Here is a 20,722-nt window from a genome sequence, read left to right as displayed (position 1 = left end):
TTGCTGTTGCATCCCATCAGAGGGCACGTGATGTCACGTTGTCCCACCATTATTGATGCAAATTTGGTCATGTAGTTAAGGTAGAGATTCCATTGTAAAGGTATATTTTCCTCTTTGCATTTTGGAAATCATTTATGGGATGCTGCTTTGACAACTCTAAAAAATCCTGTTCCCCAACTACCTTTCAATAATTTAGTATCTATTAATAATCCTTGCTTGGATCATTCATTATATTGTGTGCTGAAAAATGTGATTTACTGCTAATTCTATTCTTCTGCATTTGTTAGCTGCTATTCTTCTGTAAGAACTTTCCTTTTGATTTTCTTTCTTCTTTTAGTATCATTAAGGACTTTTTTTCTGCTTATTTTTCTGTGTGTATAATATACACACAGAAAAGTGTACAGCTTGGGGCTGGCCCAGTGGCATAGCGGTTAAGTTGGCATGCTCCACTTTGGCAGCCCAGGGTTTGTGGCTTCGGATCCTGGGTGCAGACCTACACGCTACTCATCAAGCCATGATGTGGCGGCATCCCACATACAAAATAGAGGAAGACTGACACAGATGTTAGCTCAGGGACAATCTTCCTCAAGCAAAAGGAGGACAATTGGCAACAGATGTTAGCTCAGGGCCAATCTTCTTCACTTAAAAAAAAAAGTGTACAGTTTGATGAATTGTGACAAATGAACATTAGGAATAGTACTGCTATGAACATTCTTGTATATTTGACTCATTTTTTATTTATTCCGTGTGTTATAGTAAATTATATTTATAATTAATTTGATGCTCAAGTTCCAAATATGACCAGATCATGTCTTTTTGACATGGCCTCATTTTTTGAATGGTTGCCTACATTGTAGCATAAAAGATGCCTTAGACTCATTTTGTATTTCTCCTGCCCCAGACTTGAAATCAGCTATTTTTCAAGGATCCCTAGTTCCTTTTAATGAAGATACCAAGATTGGGATGCTAGGTGTGCTCATTACTTCTGGGTGTCATTGTGGTTAGGCTCTTACTGTATATAGAGCTAGAAAATATTTAAATAGAAAAAGGTTGTTCAGGGCTGGGCCCGGTGGTGCAGCAGTTAAGTTCGCACATTCTGCCTCAGTGGCCCGGGGTTCACCAGTTCATATCCTGGGTGTGGACATGGCACTGCAAGGCAAGCCATGCTGTGGTAGGCGTCCCACATATAAAGTAGAGGAAGATGGGCATGGATGTTAGCTCAGGGCCAGTCTCCCTCAGCAAAAAGAGGAGGATTGGCAGCAGATGTTAGCTCAGGGCTAATCTTCCTCAAAAAAAAAAAAAGAAAAAGAAAAAGTTTGTTTATAGAATTATTGCCATTAGTTTGGTTTCTGTAATGTCATCAATTGTCATGTAATTTTTCACCATTTAAAGATCCTTGAAAGTATAAATTGAAACTATGAATATTGTTTCCAATCTGAGAAATATTTGTTCATCTTCTATAATTTTTCTTTTTCGTGAGGAAGATTGGCCCTCCACTAACATCTCTTGCCAATCCTCCTCTTTTTGCTTGAAGGGGATTGTTCCTGAGCTAACACCTGTGAGACTCCTCCCCTATTTTGTATGTGGGATGCCACTACAGCATGGCCTGATGAGCAGTGCTAGGTCTGCGCTTGGGATCCAAACCCGCGAGCCCTGGGCTGCCAAAGTGGAGTGCATGAACTTAACCACTACACCACCAGGCTGACCCCATCTTTTATAATTTTTTTTTTTATTATTACCAAGGGACTGCATGTTCATTTATTGAAATACAAATAAACAAGAAGAAGAAAATAATACCTATAATTGGAATCACTCATAACATTTTGGTGTAAACCATATTCTTCACCTATGAATATACAGTTGATCGTCATTATTTGTAGATTCCATATCTGTGCATTTGCCTACTTGCTAACTCCAAAATCAGTACTCGTGCTTTCACAGTCATTTGCAGACTTACACAGAGCAGCAAAGAATTGGAGTCCCCTGACTTATGTTTCCAGCTGAGGTTGAACAAGGTAACCCTCTGCCTTCTTGTTTCAGCTCTCATACTATAAACAAGTGTCCTTTCGGTGGTCAATTTAACACCATGGGTTTCACATTTTGTGCTTTTTGTGGTTGATTTCGCTGTTAAAAATGGCCCCTAAGCATAGTCCTGAAGTGCTCTCTTGGTTCTTATGCATAGGAAGTCTGTGATGTGCCTTATGGAGAAAACACGTGTGTTAGATAAGCTTAACTCAGGCATGTTTTCTGTGAGTTCAATATTAATAAATCTTCAATATATATTAAATAAGGTGCCTTTAAACAAAAACACACATGAACAAAGTTACATATTGATCAGCTGACAAACATGTTGTGACCGGAGGCTCGCAGGAACCCAGTCCTGTGTTCCCACTAGGGCAGCAGTTAAGTAGTCCCTGATTCAGTGGTGGCAGCAACTTTTTAGAATGTAACTACTGCAAATAATGAGACTCCACTGTATATTTTAGTAGGCAAAAAATAGGTCATGCAATATTTTTCATTGAAGACATAGATGGTGAGAATATTTGATGTTCATTTGTTTCCCTTAGGACAGCAGCGTTCTCGGATGCTAGCTACTCTTTTTAAGGATGAAAGGTGCCAGCAACTTGCTGCTTATGGGATCCTAGAGAAAATGTACCTAGATAGGATCATCAGAGGAAATCAACTTCAAGAATTTGCTGCCATGCTGATGCCTCACCAAAAAGCAACCACAGCTGATGGTAATGATCATGTTTTATAAGTGTGTGGTAGTAAATATTTAGGTACACGTTAGTTGAAAGTATGTTAAATTTGAAGCATCTCGATGTCTTCCTATAATATTTTTATGTAACAGTTGATGATTCCTTTTTTAAAAAAGGAATATTATATTGACTGAAGATGAGTATCATACACAGATATGGGTTTGAAGTATAAAAATAGCTCTCTTGGAAAGTATTGTGGAATGATGCATTTTTTGGAAAGGCTAAGGGCAGAATAATTATAGGCTATGCTTATAGTACCTGGTTTTTTAAAAACTCGAACCGTTTGATTAGGTACCTTAATTAACCTTAAGCATCAGTTTGTAGTAGAGCATAATGATCCAGTCCTATTTTAGATAGAGCAAAATTTGGCACAGTAACTTGCCCAAGGTTGTTCAGGATGAAAGTGTTGCCAATAAAAATAGATATTGGTGTCGTGTTTCCTAGCCAAGGGATGTATTTGCTTAAGTTGAACTACCTTTGCCAGGAAATAAGTTTTTAATAGTTGCTTGTTCATAACATCAATTATTTTAAGTATGTTTGTCTACAGAGATTTGAAAGTAGCTTATAACAATAACATATGATACTAAAAATATAGATGTAGGCCATCAGAAACCTGGAAAAGGTTAAGATAAATGTACAGATCTGTTAGACTCACTGCCTGGGGTTCATTGTCATCCTGTATTGAAGAGAATTCAGTCGTAAAGGGTTATTTATGTAGGGGCTAGCTGAAGGGTGTATGCTTTACCCATCTTACAGCCCTGGATTGAATGAGGGGATTATTTTGACCCCCTATTGAATTTCTTTATTTAATTGTCCTTTAAGAAGCAAACCAAGGGATTCTCCTCTTTCTGTCTAAAGGAGGGTTTTTTCTATAGGATATTCTTTATGGATATCCTCAGGAAAATTTCCTTTACAGTCTTAGGATTAGTTGTGATTCTCCTGAGCAGTTGGTTTTTATCTTATTTAAACACACCGTGAATTAATAAACTGATTGGTTTTCTTATTTTGGTTGGCTACGAGAAAGCTTAAAATTAAATTTGAAGCCCACCTGTAAATAGTGTGTGTTTTGATTGTTGCTTTTGACTTTTAAATTCTCGTGTCTTTTGTTCTGTGTATTCTTCTGAGCAGCTTTAAGTTCTTTTTGCAGGAAGATGTCTGACAAACAAGTTAAAAGCTACATAAATAAGAAAAAGTTTCCAGAATTGAAACAGTTAGCTTCAGATTGGACTTTGAGCTTTCTGGCTGTGAAAGAAGCATGAAAAGATATAATCAGAGAATTTTTTTCTGAAAAGAGGGATACTCTCTAGGATCTCTGAGGGCACAAATGATTCTCAGATTTTTCACACGGGACTGTATACGGCGTCCAGGGGTTTTGTCATCTTCCTCTTGCATTTTAGAACTTTTTGCTTTCCTTATTTCTTCTTGGACATTTGTGTTTATTGGCGTTACAACCCTAGGCTACCAATCTTGAGACATAGTTATTTTTCTTTAGTTATAATTCAGTGATTTCTACTATATTCCCAGAGTTGTGCAAAATTAATACCAATCTTCTGCTCTATAGATTTGTCTATTCTGGGCATTTCGTATAAATGGAATCATGTAATATATGCTTTTTGTGACTGCCTCCTTTCATTTAGTGTAATGTTTGCGGGGTTCATCCATGTTGTAGCATGTATCAGTACTTCATTCTTTTTTTTTTTTTTTAAGATTTTATTTTTTCCTTTTTCTCCCCAAAGCCCCCCGGTACATAGTTGTGTATTCTTCGTTGTGGGTTCTTCTAGTTGTGGCATGTGGGACGCTGCCTCAGTGTGGTCTGATGAGCAGTGCCATGTCCGCGCCCAGGATTCGAACTAACGAAACACTGGGCCACCTGCAGTGGAGCGCGCGAACTTAACCACTCGGCCACGGGGCCAGCCCCAGTACTTCATTCTTTTTTACTGCCAAATAATACTCGAATATATGGATGTACCACATTTCATTTCTTTGTCAGTTGACAGACATTTAGATTGTTTTCACTTTTTTGCTATTAAATAATACTGCTATGAACATTTATATAGACTTTTTTTGTGGATGTACATTTTTAATTCTCTTGGATCTATACCTAGGAGTAGAATTACTGGGTCATATGGTAACTCTGTGCTTAATCTTTTCAGAAGCTACCAGATAGTTTTCCAAAGCAGCTGCTCCATTTTACATTTCTGCCAGCTGTGTGTGAGGGTTTCATTTTCTCCGTATTCTCTTCCACATTTATTATCTGTATTTTTGATTTAGCCGTCGTAGTGGTTTTTTTTTTTTTTTTTTTGAGGAAGATTAGCCCTGAGCTAACGTCTGCTGCCAATCCTCCTCTTTTTGCTGAGGAAGGCTGGCCCTGAGCTAACATCCATGCCCATCTTCCTCTACTTTATATGTGGGATGCCTACCACAGCATGGCTTGCCAAGCGGTGCCATGTCCACACCCGCGATCCAAACTGGTGAACCCTGGACCGCCGAAGCAGAATGTGCACACTTAACCGCTGCGCCACATCATGGTCAGCCCCTCACTGTGGTTTTGATTTGCATGTCGCTAAGGGCTAATGATCTTGAGCACCTTTTCATGTGCTTATTGGCCATGTGAATATCTTTAGAGAAATGTCTATTCAGATCCTTTGCCAGTTTTTTAATTGGGTTATCTTTCCTTTTGTTATTGAATTATAATTATTCTTTATATGTACTGGATCTGATCATTATCAGATAAATGATTTGCAAATATTTTCTCCCATTCTATCTGTTGTTTCTTTACTTTTTTGATGATGTCCTTTGAAACACAAAAGTTTTTAATTTTGATGAAGTCCAATTTATCTGTTTTTTCTTTTGTTGCTTGTGCTTTCAGTGTTGAATCTAAGAATCCATTGCCCCATCCAAGGTCATGAAGACTGGTTCTGTTTTCTTATAAAAGTTTTATAGTTGTAGCTCTTACATGTAGGTCTTTGATTCTTTTTTTTTTTCTTTCTAGTGGTTGCCAAGATTTATTGAATGCTTATGATGTGCCATATACTCTTCTAAATTTTTTACATGGATGCTTGCATATAATCCTCACATTGACCCTATGGGGTAGACTCTGTTTGTTTTTTTGTTTATTTTATTGAGGTCATAATGGTTTATAACTTTGTGAAATTTGAGGTGTACATTATTATTTATCAGTTTCTGTATAGACTGCATCATGCTCACCACTAATAGTCTAATTTTTATCCGTCACTGTGTATATGTGCCCCTTTACCCCTTATGCCCACCTGCCAACCCCCTGTCCCTCTGGTAACCACTAATCTGTTCCCTTTATCCATGTGTTTGTTTATCTTCCACATATGAGTGAAATCATATGGTGTGTGTCTTCCCGTCTGGCTTATTTCCGCTTAACATAATACCCTCAAGATCCATCCATGTTGTTGCAGATGGGACAATTTTGTCTTTTTTTTATGGCTGAGTAGTATTCCATTGGATTTATATACCATATCTTCTTTATCCACACATCAGTCAGTGGGCACTTAGGTTTCTTCCAGGTCTTGGCTGTTATGAATAATGCTGCAGTGAACATAGGGTTAAATAAGTCTCTTTGAATTGTTGATTTCAAGCTCTTTGCATAAATACTCACTAGTGGGATAGCTGGGTTGTGTGGTATTTCTATTTTTAATTTTTTGAGAAATTTCCATACTGTTTTCCATAGTGGCTGTACCAGTTTGCATTCCCACCAGCAGTGTATGAGGGTTCCCTTTTCTCCACATCCTCTGTAACATTTGTTGTTTTTTGTCTTGATAATTATAGCCATTCTAACAGGTGTAAGGGGATATCTCATTGTAGTTTTGATTTGCATTTCCCTGATGACTAGTGATGTTGAAGATCTTTTCATGTATTTGTTGGCCATCTGTATATCTTCTTCTGAAAAATGTCTGTTCGTATCCTCTGCCCATTTTTCGATCAGGTTGTTTGTCTTTTTGTTGTTGAGTTGTATGAGTTCTTTATGTATTTTGGAGATTAACCCCTTGTTGGATATACGGTTTGCAAATATTTTCTCCCAGTTTGTGGGTTGCCTTTTCGTTTTGTTTATAGTTTCCTTTGCCTTGCAGAAGCTCTTTAGTCTGATGAAGTCCCTTTTGTTTTTTTCTTTTCTTTCCCTTGCCTGACTAGACATGCTATTTAAAAAAATCCTTTGAAGACTGATGTCAAAGAGTGTACTGCCTGTATTTTCTTCTAGGAGCTTTATTGTTTCACGTCTTCAATTCATTTTGTCTTTAATCCATTTTGAGTTAATTTTTGTGTATGGCATACAATAATGGTCTACTTTCATTCTTTTGCATGTGGCTATCCAGTTTTCCCAGCACCATTTATTGAAGAGACTTTCCTTTCTCTATTGTATGTTCTTAGCTCCTGTGTCAAAGATTAGCTGTCTGTAGATGTGGTGTTTTATTTCTGGGCCTTCAATTCTGTTCCGCTGATCTGTGTGTCTGTTTGTGTACCAGTACCATGCTGTTTTGGTTACTATAGCTTTGTAGTATGTTTTGAAGTCAGGGATTGTGATGCCTCCAGCTTTGTTCTTTTTCTCAGGATAGCTTTAGCTGTTCAGGGTCTTTTGTTGCCCCATATGAATTTTAGGATTCTTTGCTCTATTTCCATGAAGATTGTCATTGGGATTCTGATTAGAATTGCACTGAATCTGTAGATTGCTTTAGATGGTCTGGAAATTTTAGCTATGTTTATTCTTCTAATCCATGTGCATCAAATATATTTCCATTTCTTTATGTCATCATTGATTTCTTTCAATAATATTTTAAAGTTTTTGTTATATAGATCTTTCCCTTCCTTGGTTAAGTTTATTCCTAGATATTTTATTCTTTTTGTTGTAACTGTAAATAGGATTGTATTCTTGAGTTCTCTTTCTGTTAGCTTGTTATTAGAGTACAGAAATGCGACTGATTTTTGTAAGTTGATTTTTGTACCCTGCAACTTTGCTGTAGTTGTTATTTCTAAAAGTTTTCTGATGGGTTCTTTGGGGTTTTTTATATATAAAATCATGTCATCTGCAAACAGCGAGAGTTTCTCTTCTTCTTTGCCGTTTTGGATTCCTTTTATTTATTTTTCTTGCCTAATTGCTCTGGCCAAAACCTCCAGTACTATGTTGAATAGTGTGGTGAGACTGGGTACCTTTGTCTTATTCCTCTTCTCAGAGGGATGGCTTTTAGTTTTTCCCTGTTGAGTATGATGTTGGCTGTGGGTTTGTCATATATGGCCTTTATTATGTTTAGGTACTTTCCTTCTATACTCATTTTATTGAAAGTTTTTTGTCATAAATGGCTGTTGGATCTTGTCAAATGCTTTCTCTGCATCTATAGAGATGATCGTGTGGTTTTTATCCCTCATTTTGTTAATGTGGTGTATCACATTGATTTGCACATGTTGAACCATCCCTGCGTCCCTGGTATAAATCCCACTTGATCATGGTGTATGATCCTTTTAATGTATTGCTGTATTCAGTTTGCCAATATTTTGTTGAGGATTTTTGCGTCTTTGTTCATCAGCGATGTTGGCCTTTAATTTTCCTTCTTTGTGTTGTCCTTGTCTTGCTTTGGGATCAGGGTAATGTTGGCCTCATAGAATGAGTTAGGAAGTTTTCTGTCTTCTTCAGTTTTTTGGAATAGTTTGAGAAGGATAGGTATTAAATCTTCTTTGAATGTTTGGTAGGATTCTCCAGAGAAGCCATCTGGTCGTGGACTTTTCTTTTTTGGGAGGTTTTTGATTACTGTTTTCAATCTCCTCACTTGTGATTGGTCTATTCAGATTCTCTATTTCTTCTTGATTCAGTTCTGACAGGTTGTGTGAGTCTAAGAATTGATCCATTTCTTCTAAGTTATCCAATTTGTTGGCATAGAGTTTTTCATAGTATTCTCTTATAATCCTTTGTATTTCTGTAGTATCCATTGTAATTTCTCCTCTTTCATTTCTAATTTTATTTATTTGAGCCTTGTCTCTTTTTTTCTTAGTGAGCCTGGCTAAGAGTTTGTCAATTTTGTTTATCTTCTCAGAGAACCAGCTCTTAGTTTCATTGATCCTTTCTACTGTTTTTTTTTTTTGTTTGTTTGTTTCTATTTCATTTATTTCTGCTCTAATTTTTATTATTTCCCTCCTTCTACTAACTTTGGGCTTTGTTTGTTCTTTTCCTACTTCTGTTATGTGTAGTTTAAGATTATTTATTTGAGATTTTTCTTCTTTATTGAGGTGGGCCTGTGTTGGTATGAATTTCCCTCTGAGGACCAGTTTTGCTGCATTGCATAAGAGTTTGTATGATGTATTTTTGTATTCGTCTCCAGATATTTTTTGTTTTCTCCTTTGATTTCTTCATTGATCCATTGGTTGGTCAGTAGCATGTTGTTTAGTCTCCACATATTTGTGACTTTCCCAGCTTTTTTCTTGTAGTAGATTTCTAGTTTCGTAGCTTTATGGTCAGAAAAGATGCTTGATATGATTTCAGTCATCTTAAATTTATTGAGGCTTGCCTTGTTTCCCAATATATGGTTTATCTTTGAGAATGTTCCATGTGTACTTGAGAACAATGTGTATTCTGCTGGTTTTGAGTGAAGTGTTCTGTATATATCTATTAAGTCCATCTGGCCTAGTTTTTCATTTAATTCCACTATTTCCTTGTTGACTTTCTGTCTGGATGATCTATCCATTGATGTAAGTGGGGTGTTGAGGTTCCCCACTACCGTAGTGTTGCTGTTAATTTCTCCCTTTAGGTCTGTTAATGTTGCTGTAAGTACTTTGCTGCTCCTGTGTTAGGTGCATATGTCTTAGTAAGTGTTATGTCTTCTTGGTGGAATGTCTCTTTTATCATTATATGCTGCCTCTCTTTGTCTCTCATTGGATTTTTTTATCTTGAAGACTGCTTTGTCTCAAATAAGTATGGGAATACCTACTTTCTTTTGCTTGCCATTTGCTTGGAATATCATCTTCCATTCCTTCACTCCAAGCCTGTGTGTTTGTCTTTAGAGCCGAGATGTGTTTCCTGGAGGCAGCTGATTGTTGGATCTTGTGGGATTTTTTTTTTTTTCTGGTGAGGAAAATTGGCCCTGAGCTAACATCTGTTGCTGATCTTCCTCTTTTCGCTTGAGGAAGATTGTCACTGAGCTAACATCGGTGCTTATTGTCCTCCATTTCATATGCGGGACATTGCTACAGCATGGCTTAGTGAGTGGGGTGTAGGTCCATGCCTGGGATCCAAACCTGGAAACCCCAAGCCACCAAAGCAGAGTGCACAAAGTTAACTACTACACCACCAGGCCAGCCCTGGATCTTGCTTTTTTAATCTATCCAGCCATTCTGTGTCTTTTGATTGGAGAATTCAATCCATTTACATTTAGAGTGAGTTTTGATATATGAAGGCTTAATGCTGCCAGTTTATCTCTTGTTTTCCAGTTGTTCTCTCTATTTCCCTTGTTTCTCATCCCATGTATTTCTGAGAACCATTTCAATTTGGTGATTTTCTCTGATGGTTTTCTCTTTATTTATCATTTGTGTCTCTGTTCTGATTTTTTCATATAGTGGTTACCATGAGGTTTGTATAAAAGATCTCTTAGGGGCCAGCCCAGTGGCATAGTGATTGAGTTCATGTGCTCTGCTTTGGCAGCCCAGGGTTTGTGAGTTCAGATCCCAGGCATGGACCTACACACTGCTCATCAAGCCATGCTGTAGCAGCATCCCACATACAGAATGGAGGAAGATTGGCATGCATGTTAGCTCAGTGATAATCTTCCTCAAGTGAAAGGAGGAAGATTAGCAATAGATATTAGCTCAGGGCCTGTCTTCCTCACCAAAAAAAAAAAGATCTTGTCGATGAGATAGTCCATTTTCTGATAGCCTCCTGTCTCCTTAGCCTAAGCAATTTCCATCCCTTTCCTCTTCCCAAAGTTATTGTTGTCACAACTTATTCCATTTTGTGTTGTGAATTTGTGATTAAAATGAAGTGATTATAGTTATTTTTGATGCATTCCTTCCCTTTATCTTTAATTTTATAATTGTTTGCTAACTTGTTCTGATAGAGAGCTGCAATTTTCTGATTTTGTCTGTCTATTTATCTCCTTGCTCAAGGCTTTGTAAACTTTTTCTTTTTGTTTCAGGTATGAGGGCCTTGTTGATCGTTTCTTGTGGGTGGGAAGTCTTTTGGTGATGAATTCCCTCAACTTTTGTTTATCTGGGGAAGTTTTTATTTCTCTATCATACCTGAAGGATAGTTTCGCTGGATAGAGTATACTTGGCAGGAAATTTTTGCCTTTCAGTATTTTGAATGTATCTTTCCACTATCCTGTAGCCTGTAAGGTTTCTGCTGAAAAGTCTGCTAAAAGCCTGATAGCTGTTCCTTTGTGGGGTATTTTCTTCTTTGGTGCCCTTAATAGTTTTTCTTTGTCATTGACTGGCTGGTTTTGCTGATATATGCCTTGGAGAAGGTCCTTTTACATTGATGTAATTAGGAGTTCTGTTGGCTTCATTTAGTTGTAATTCCAGTTTCATACCCAGGTTTGGGAAGTTCTCAACTATTATTTCTTTGAACAAGTTCTCTGCTCCTTTCTCCTTCTCTTCTCCGTCTGGAATACCTGTAGTCCTTATGTTGCATTTCCTAATTGCCGGATGTTTCTCAGAGAATTTCTTCGTTTCTTTTTAGTCTTAGTTCTCTCCTCCTCCACCTGAAGGATTTCTGTATTTCTGTCCTCTAAATTACTAATTCTGTCCTCCATAATGTCAGCTCTGTTTGTTTTTTTTTTTGGTAAGATTCTCTCTGAGCTAACACCTGTTGCCAAGCTTCCACTTTTTTTTTTTGGCGTGAGGAAGATTAGCCTTCAACTAACATCTGTGCCACTCTTCCTCCGCTTTGCTTGTGGCTTGCTGCCACAGCATGGCTTGATGAGGTGTAGGTCCATGCCCGGAATCTGAATCTGTGAACCTGGGCCACCACAGCAGAATGTAGTGGACTTAACCACTTCACCACGGAGCTGGCCCCTCAGCTATGTTTTTTAAGGATTCTAGATTGTTTTTTGTCTTGTTCATGTGTTCTGCATCTCTAGCATTTGTTTGGTTTGTTTTTTTTTTTATAGTTTCAATCTCTTTTGTGAAGAATTCCTTTTGCTCATTAATTTTATTCCTTAGTTTGTTCAACTGTCTTGCTGAGTTTTCTTGTAGCACATTGAGTTGCTTTATGATAACTATTTTGCACTCTCTGTCATTTAGATTGTAAATTTCTTTGACTTCAGGGTTTTTTTTTTTTTGAGACTTGTCATTTTCCTTCTGCTCTGGAGTGTTAATGCATTTCTTCATAGTATTTGATGGAGTGAACCTTTGCTGGCACATAGTTGTAGTATCTGGTTCCAGATTCCACCTGCCACCACTGGTGGGGAGTGAGGCAGGAGCTGTGTTTTCTGGACCCACCGCATTCTTTGGAAGTTGTGCCAATAGAGCTCTCTGTGTTTGCCCACTGGCCACCACTACTTCACACACACAGGCACAGGCACTCTGGTACAGATGTGCTGCCCTGGCCAACTGGCCTATTTGCCTGGGCTGATCTGGTGTGCCAGGCAGGAGGTGGGTGGTTTCTTTCATGCATGCAATCCCATGTGATGCTGTATGATCCCTCTCTGCACTCACTGGCAGCCCGCCTGTGCTGCTTGGCTTGGTGGAGGTGCTGACATGGTGTCTGAGCCACCTCAGTGTGGGGTGTTCCCATGGTCTGGGAAGCAACTCTGAGAGCATAAGTGTTCCCACAGAGGGCTGCCTGATCCCCCATCTCCTCTCAGTCATGCACCAGCTGCTGCGTGACATCCCGTGCCCTAGATCGCTGCTGTTGGGGAGGGGGAGGAGATTCACTTACCTCCTTCCACTGCTTCCCAGGGATCCCGTCCCCCCACCTTCAGGGGTATGGCTGCGTGGATCTCTTAGACGTCAGTTTGTGCTGTGTGGATGTCCTCTTTTGGTTAATGAATGTCCTTTTCATTGTATCTTAGCAAGGATAGACTAAGGGAACAGCTCACTCCACCATGATGCTCACATCCCCTTTCATTTACTTTCAGTTAATTTTTATAAGTGGTGTAAGGTAGGGGGTTCAGCTTTGTTCTTTTCCATCTGGATCTTCAGTTGTCCCAGCATCATTTGTTGAAAAGGCTACTATTTCCCCATTAAATTGTCTTGGCACCCTTGTTGACAATCAATTTTCTGTAAATGTGAGGGTTTTTTCTGGACTCTGAATTCTATTCCATTATTCTGTATGCCTGTCCTTCTGGCAGTACCACACTGTCTTGGTTGCTGTATCTTTGTAGTAAGTTTTGAAATCATAAAGTGTAAGTCCCCAAACTTTGTTTTTTTTCCAAGATTGTTTTGGTTCTCCTGAGTCCCTTGAATTTCCATTTGAATTTTAAGGTCAGCTTGTCAGTTTCTGCAAAGAAGCCAGCAGGGTTTTGTGTGTGTGTTTGTTTTTTGAGGAATATTGGCCCTGAGCTAACATCTGTGCCCATCTTCCTCTACTTTATATGTGGGACACCTGCCACAGCATGGCTTGATAAGCAGTGCATAGGTCCACACCTGGGATCTGAACTGGTGAACCCCAGGCCCCCGAAGCGGAATGTGTGCACTTAACCACTGCGCCACTGGGCCGGCCCCAGCAGGGGTTTTGATAGGAATTGCAGTGAATCTGTAGATCAATTTGGGGAGTTTTGCCATCTTAAGGATATTAAGTGTTGCATACATTTCTGTTTATTTAGATCTTTAATTTCTTTCAGCAATGTTTTGTACTTTTCAGACTATGAGGTTTATATTTTTATTCCTAAGTGCCTTGTTCTTTTTGATGCTATTTTAAACAGAATTATAGTCAGCCCTCTGTATCTGCGGGTTCTGCCTCCTTAGATTCAACCAACCACAGATTGAAAGGCCTATGATGGTTGTGTCTATGCTGATCATGTACAGACTTTTTTTCTTGTTATTATTCCCTAAACAGTATAGTATAACAGCTATTTACATAGCATTTACAAGTAATCTAGAGATGATTTAAAATATACGGGAAGATGTACATAGGTTACGTGCAAACACTGTGTCATTTTATATGAGGGACTTTGAGCATCAGTGGATTTTGGTATCCACAGGGAGTCCTGGAAGCAGTTCCCTCCCCCTGGATTCCCAGGGACAACTGTATTTTCTTAATTTCATTTTTGGCATGTTCATTGATGCTGTGTAGAAATACAACTGATTTTTGTAATGTCTTAGTCTGTTTTGGCTGTTTTAAAAAAATATCACAGAGTAGGTGGCTTATAAACAACAGAGACTTATTTCTCACAGTTTTTGAGGCTGCGAAATTGAAGGTCAAGGTGCTGGCAGATTCAGTGTCTGATGAGGGCCCACTTCCTGGTTCATAGACGGCTGTCTTCCCACTGTGTCCTCACATGGTGGAAGGGATGAGGGAGCTCTCTGATGTCTCTTTGATAAGGGCGCTAAACCCATTCATGAGGGCTCCAACCCTTGAGACCTAATCACCTTCCAAGGCCCCCATCTCCAAATACCATCACGTTAGGGATTAGGTTTCAATATTGAATTTTGTGGGGATACAAACAATCAGTCTTTAGCATGTAGATACGTATATTTTTACAAGTTTCACCTTTAGCAAATTTCAGTTCTGCCATTACTAAGCACTAGTCCTATTTCAGAGCTGCTGAATTAGTGAAGTAATAATTATCTCACTTACCACATAAATAATTTTGAGAATTAAGGTTTAAAAAAGTAACTACCACATTTTTATCTTTCATTTTTTCCCCCATCTAAAGATACAACCCTTCCAATTGGGTGTATTGCTGTTCTGCTTTTCAAAAAAATTGTGGTAAAATATACATAACATAAAATTTACCCATTTAAAGTATTTTTACAGTGTAGTTCACATTAAGTACATTCCCATTGTTGTGAATCACTAGCATCCATGTCTGCAAATTTTTATCTTCTCAAAGTAAAACTCCATACTCATTAAACATTAACTTCACATCCTCCCCTCCCTCAGCCTCCTGTACTGTTTACTGACATGGAGTAGACAGGGAGAGGAACAGGCCTGAGGAGAGAAAGCAAGAAGTCCTCTTTTGAACATATTAAATTTGAGGTGTTTATAAAACTTCCAAGTAGAGGTGTTATTTAGAGAGCTGGATGTATAAACCTGAGCTCAAAAGAGAGATCTGGATTAGAGAGAGGTATGTGATAGTCATCAGCATATCGATGGTATTGAAACAATATAGAAAGAAAGAACAGATGAGGTTGTAAAATTGTGCCCTCTAATTTTCGAGCTAAGAGTGAGAAGGAAGAACCAGCAAGGGAGACTGAAAGATAGGAGTTAAGACATAGGAGTTAACTAGAAGAGTATAGATAGAAGTCTAGAAAAGGGCAACTGGAACATTACGAGAGAGGGGTTCACAGAATGCTTCCCTTGGGGGCTCTAAGTATATCTTGTCCACAGCACCTGTCATAGTACTTGGCCTGTAGTAAGTGCTCAATAGAAATATCAAATAAGAATGGATAAGGGGTCAAAAGGTACAAACTTCCAGTTGTGAGGTAATTTCTGGGAATGTAATGTGCAGCATGGTGACTGTAGTTAACAATACTGTGTTGTGTATTTGAAAGTTGCTAAGAGAGTAGATTTTAAAAGTTCTTATCACAAGAAAAAAAATTTGTAACTGTGAAGTGATGGATGTTAACTAAATTTATTGTGGTAATCATTTTGCAATATATACATATATCAAATCATTATGCTTTACACCTTAAACTAATACAATATTATATTATCAATTATATTTCAATAAAACGAGGGAAAAGAAAGAATAGTGTGAGCCGAGCAGTCTAACACCTTCTGGATGGGGCCTTAGTTCCAGAACTCTGTCAGGTCCTTTGTTACCTCACTTAAGGGAGGATGCCATGCCTCATCTCTCATATGAAGGGAGCGGATCCAGCCTTCTAGAAATTTTTCACATTCCCTCAGAGCAAGGTGCTTGTGGGGTGCCCAAAAGAATAGAGATCAGGGACTTTTTCAAGCTTGTAGAACAGGTTGCATGATTGTTTTGCCACTGCTTGCTAATAGAAGTTTATGCTTGTAGCAGGAAAAGAAAAGTTAGTGAATCCGGTAGCCAGCTAAGGAGGCAAAACCCCCCCAAACCCAAAGGGTTTAATCTATTCAACTAGTTAGTAACTACTTGCCAATCACTCATTTTCTAAATATGGTATTTGTATTTAATTGTATATTAAACTATATCAAATAAGGCATTTTGGTTACTTTTTAAATTTTGATAGGAGAAATAAAGACAGTAGTTATGAATTATTATAAGCCTAGAAGTTTTAGAGGAAAAGGATGCATCTTTTAAGAGTTTAAAACTAGTTTCAAACTTTCAGCTGTTTAATTTATATTTATTTAAGGTTCCAGCATTTTGGACAGAGCTGTTATTGAACACAATTTGTTGTCTGCAAGCAAATTATATAATAATATTACCTTCGAAGAACTTGGAGCTCTTTTAGAGATCCCTGCAGCTAAGGTATTTTCTTGTTTCCAATACATAAAAAGAAAGTTGAGACTAAACTATTGAGGTAATGAGAAAATAAAATATATAATTGATAAATGTTGGCAGCTTCAACAAAAAGATACATAAAAAGCTCAGGTAAATGGAAATAAATTATTTGAATATTAAAATAGTGCTATAATGGAATTGTCTGTGTTTTGGTTTTTTTAAACTGTACTTTATGATAAAGTGACCTCAGATGAAAATCTTAAAGGCTTACAGGTTATGATACCCATTTTGTGAGAATCTCATTGTTTAGAGTCTGGGTTTTTGTTTTTGTTTTTTCCTTTGGTGAGGAAGACTGGCTCTGAGTGAACATCTGTTGCCAGTCTTCCTCCTTTTGCTTGAGGAAGATTGTCCCTGAGCTAACATCTGTCCAATTAGTGTCTGTTTAAATCCACTTCTTAGTGGTTTCTGATTTCTGACTAACTTAAGATTTTGATACATGCTTTAATTCTTTTTTCTGCCCTAGATTGACTCAAAGGTTAAGTATTTCATCTCTTTGAGAGAATGACTGTGGTGATACTCCAGGCTCGTCTATTGTAACTTCTGTGCTCAATTTAACTTAAGAAGTTGACTGAGTTACTACGGAATTAATTTCATTCTTAGTCATGATAAGCATTTAATTGGCTATGCACAAGTTCCAACAAAGTACCAGTAATATTTAGTGGGTCTTTCAGGTGTTATTTAAAAAGCATTCTCTTAATTTTAAATAATAGTAAAAGCAAGCAGTCAACCTTCACTTTACCTAACTTGCAAACCTTAAAGTCCTGTAGTTAGGGGATCATGTCCCCTCTTATCTATTAGTGGAATTTTAATTTAGTGTTTTCTAACACAAATCCTTTACATGTACACATTGAGTGCACAGTAAAGGAAGTGGAACAATATGGGAACCAAGGCTTTAGTGACCATGAAAAGAGGCTTTCTTCTTAGGCTTTGAGGCATGGTCCCTTGCTGAGACCAAGGGACATGAGTATATTTTTAACAATAAGTGCTAGTCACAGTCTGTTCAGGAGTGATTCAGGGTTGATTGCGAAGATGGTCAGTATTACTGAAATAAGTCACAACCCAGTTTGCTTACATAGAATATAGGGAAACGTGTCTTTAGGAGCTAGGTAGAGGACCTTTTGCTCTCCTTTAATTGTCTTTTAAATTCTTCTAATTCCCTTTTAAGTTTGAAAATCTATTCTTCCTTTCACCATTTCCTTCAAAAATATTATTTTCTTAAAGAGTTTTTGGGGTGATAAAGACTGTGAAAATTGAAATGAAATAAGAAAAACTAGTGGTTTTTTTTGAGGTATGGATCCCAGTGAGAAGAAAAATTGTTAGTTTGATTTTCAGCAGAGGAAAATCTATAAGAGGGCTAGATTCTTGTCCCAAATCTCACAAGAAAAACAGATCCTGATTAACTTAAGATAATGGATTGAACCTGGAAAGAATTGGGGTGATTTAATAGGCAGATTTCCAGGATTTACTCTTGTGATGAATGGCAGATGAACACATATGTACAACTTAGGGGTGGGTGGCTAAACCAAGAGCTTTCAGTTCTCATCATATGAGACTAACGATTAGATGTGATAATTAAAGTGTCTGAGAGTTTGTTTGTTTTTTAACAGGCAGAAAAGATAGCATCACAAATGATAACAGAAGGCCGTATGAATGGATTTATTGATCAGATTGATGGAATAGTTCATTTTGAAAGTAAGAAGTTTTGCTTATTTTTGTCATAATGAAATGGCAGTAAAGTGTTATATGTTTATGATTAAAACATGTTGAATAATTTCCTTTGACCCAGAATCTTACGACTGGAATGAGCTTATTTCCCAAAGAAATAATTTAAAGTAATTTTTATGAATTTATATTCATGAATCTACTTAATGGAGCGTTTTCTATCCTGCAGAAAATTTTGAAACTGAAGTAGTTATATCAATACATTCATTTACTCATCAAACATTTGTTGACCACATACCGTAGATCGGGCATGTGGAAATGACAGTTACATTTCCTATTCAGCAGCTCATTCTAACAAATGCCCTTTTATCTTTCAGGCCTCATCTTTACTTTTCAGCATATTCAATAGGGTTGATCACTCACTCCTTTTTGAACCCCTCGCTCCCTTGGCCCCCATTGTCTTGACCTCTGTCATCTTCACCCTGTCTTCCTGCCTTCCCTCCTCCTTCTCCAGGTATGCTTCCCAGTCATCTTTGTAGATTCTGTAGTGCCTCTAATTTAAATGTTGGGTTGCTTAGGGCTTACTCCTAAGCCTTCTTCTCCTCATTCTCCTAAGTCTCCCTAGGTATCTCATCTATTCCCATTGACTCAGTTACCATCTCTATGAAGACAATGCTTAGATTTACCTTTCTAGTCTACATCTCACCGAGTCCCAGACCCAGTGACTCTGACTACTGAGCTTTTCCCACCTGATTGCTTCGTGAGCATCTCGGAATGAACATATCCAAAACTGAATTCATTATCTCCCCTCCATACCTGCCTCCCACAACAACAACCAACCCACCAGCCATCCAAAAACTGCATTGTTCACTTTCTCCAGCATTTCTTATCCTTGACCCCTATTCTTCTTTGCTGCCTGGAATCCTTTCAATTTTACCTCCTAGCTGTATGTGGAATCCATGTACTTTTCTTCATTTCTTACTATCACCAGCCTATTCTGAACCCCTACAACCCCTTCTGGGTTTGGGGAAGTAGCCTCTTGACTTTTTTCTCACATCTACAATTGCTCCTGTCTAGTCCATTAGCCCTAGTATAGCCAGAGTCATTGTGATCTTTTAAAAATGCAAACAAAAAGAAAAAATAAGTAAAAAATTATTAAAGCATGTTACTCTCTTCCTTGACACACTAATGAATGGCTTTCTCATTGCTTGTAGAACAAAGTTCTAGAAAGTCTCCAAAAGCTCCCACATGATTTTTTTAGCTTTCTCTTCTCAGTCCAGCCATAGAGGTCCTTTTGTTTTTTCCAGCATTGTAAATTCTTCCCTCATCAAACATTCTGAAATATCCACCCCTCTCCACAACCAACCTCTCAAGCTATCTTCTATTTGTCCCCATGTCTTAGTTTGAGAACGTTACTCACTAATGATTTTCTTGACTCCCCAGGTTAGGTATAGCTTTAAGTTATATGTTCTTGTCACCCTGAATTCCTTCCTAGCATTAATCATAATTATTTTCATTTCTGTAGCTATTTGTCTAAATGTCTGTTTCTACTTCCAAGCTAAGCTTCCTAATGGTAGATGTTAAGTCTCTCTTGTTCTCCATGGTATATCCAACATCTGTTCCAGTGCCTGCCACGTTATAAGTGGCAAATAAATCAGTATTGAATAAACAAACATAGTATATGATGAATAATATAGCAGAGGGGTCACCAAGTGAAAGGACAACTTAAATTAATATATTCCCACTTCATAGAATGTGGAATATTTTTCTTGGATTTAAAAAATTACAGTGATAAATATGCTGATAATAACAAGCAAAGCATTACAAGGATAAAGAAAGGAAGAGTTCATATTATCTTTTTACTTCCACTCCCTTCCTCTAATCCCAGCTCCCTGGCATGACTAATAATAAAGTCTTGTGTCTTTCTACATGCTTATACAGATAAGTAAAACCATAGAGAGATTTTTAAGTGACGTTATAAAGTACATAGTATTCTACAATTGTTTTTAAAAGTTAATGTACCATGGACATGTTTTCAAGTCAGTAGATACAAATCTAATTTGTTTTACTAGCAGCTAGTATTTCATGGAGTTCGACTATTCAGCTGTTGATGGCCATTCAGGTGGTTCCCTGGTGCGTATCTTTATGTCCTGGTACACTTAGTTCTACAGAACAGAGTCTCAAAAGTTGCATCCTTTGTGGCATAAGTCTTTTGGTTTTTAATAGCTGCTACCAATTTGCTCTCCAGAAAGATGTAGCCATTTATACTTTCACCAATATGAGAGAATGAGTCAATAGCTGGTTCTTCTTCTTTTTATCTTTTGCCAGTTGATGGGAGGAAATATTAAATTATTTTTCTGTTTATTTCCTTGGCTGTAGTGAAGTTTGATAGCTTTACATGTATTAGCCATTAGCGTTTCCGCTTCTATGAACTGATGTTACTTTTTCTTGTCTATTTTCTTCTTCCCCCAAGCCCTCTCCTTCAGACGTCCCAGGGTAAATTTGGTGTAGCTTTTGGCTTAATGATAATTTTAACTCTTTGTTTGCTATGTGCATTACAAATATTTTTCTTATTCTATCAGTTGTGTTTCTGTAAGTCAATGCATACCATAAACACATTTTGTGGCCAAATGTGTCCATTTTTAATTTTATGGCTTTTGAGTTTCCTGTATTGATTAAGAAGGTCTCCTTCACCTTGGAGTA

General features: G+C 37.7%; 1 protein-coding gene across 5 annotated transcripts in view; it reads left to right on the top strand.

The window, feature by feature from the left end:
- COPS4 (COP9 signalosome subunit 4) overlaps window positions 1-20,722 on the top strand; it is a 46,177-nt gene that overhangs the window by 23,166 nt on the left and 2,289 nt on the right. The window contains exons 7-10 of one of the 5 annotated variants that reach the window (XM_070614476.1): window positions 2,568-2,738; window positions 16,209-16,324; window positions 17,965-18,049; window positions 18,397-19,868. In XM_070614476.1, coding sequence (XP_070470577.1) covers window positions 2,568-2,738; window positions 16,209-16,324; window positions 17,965-18,049; window positions 18,397-18,428 — 404 coding nt within the window. In that variant the 3' untranslated portion in view covers window positions 18,429-19,868. Of the gene's footprint in view, window positions 1-2,567; window positions 2,739-16,208; window positions 16,325-17,964; window positions 18,050-18,396; window positions 19,869-20,722 lie in introns of those variants that run through there. The other 4 variants (XM_070614475.1, XM_070614477.1, XM_070614479.1 and 1 more) reach the window with 4 other exon arrangements.

The sequence above is a fragment of the Equus przewalskii genome, chromosome 3 (assembly GCF_037783145.1).
Source record: "Equus przewalskii isolate Varuska chromosome 3, EquPr2, whole genome shotgun sequence".
In the NCBI taxonomy this organism is placed as follows: domain Eukaryota; kingdom Metazoa; phylum Chordata; class Mammalia; order Perissodactyla; family Equidae; genus Equus; species Equus przewalskii.
The sequence above is the reverse complement of the archived record's forward strand: the minus strand, read 5'-3'. Positions and strand labels throughout refer to the sequence as shown.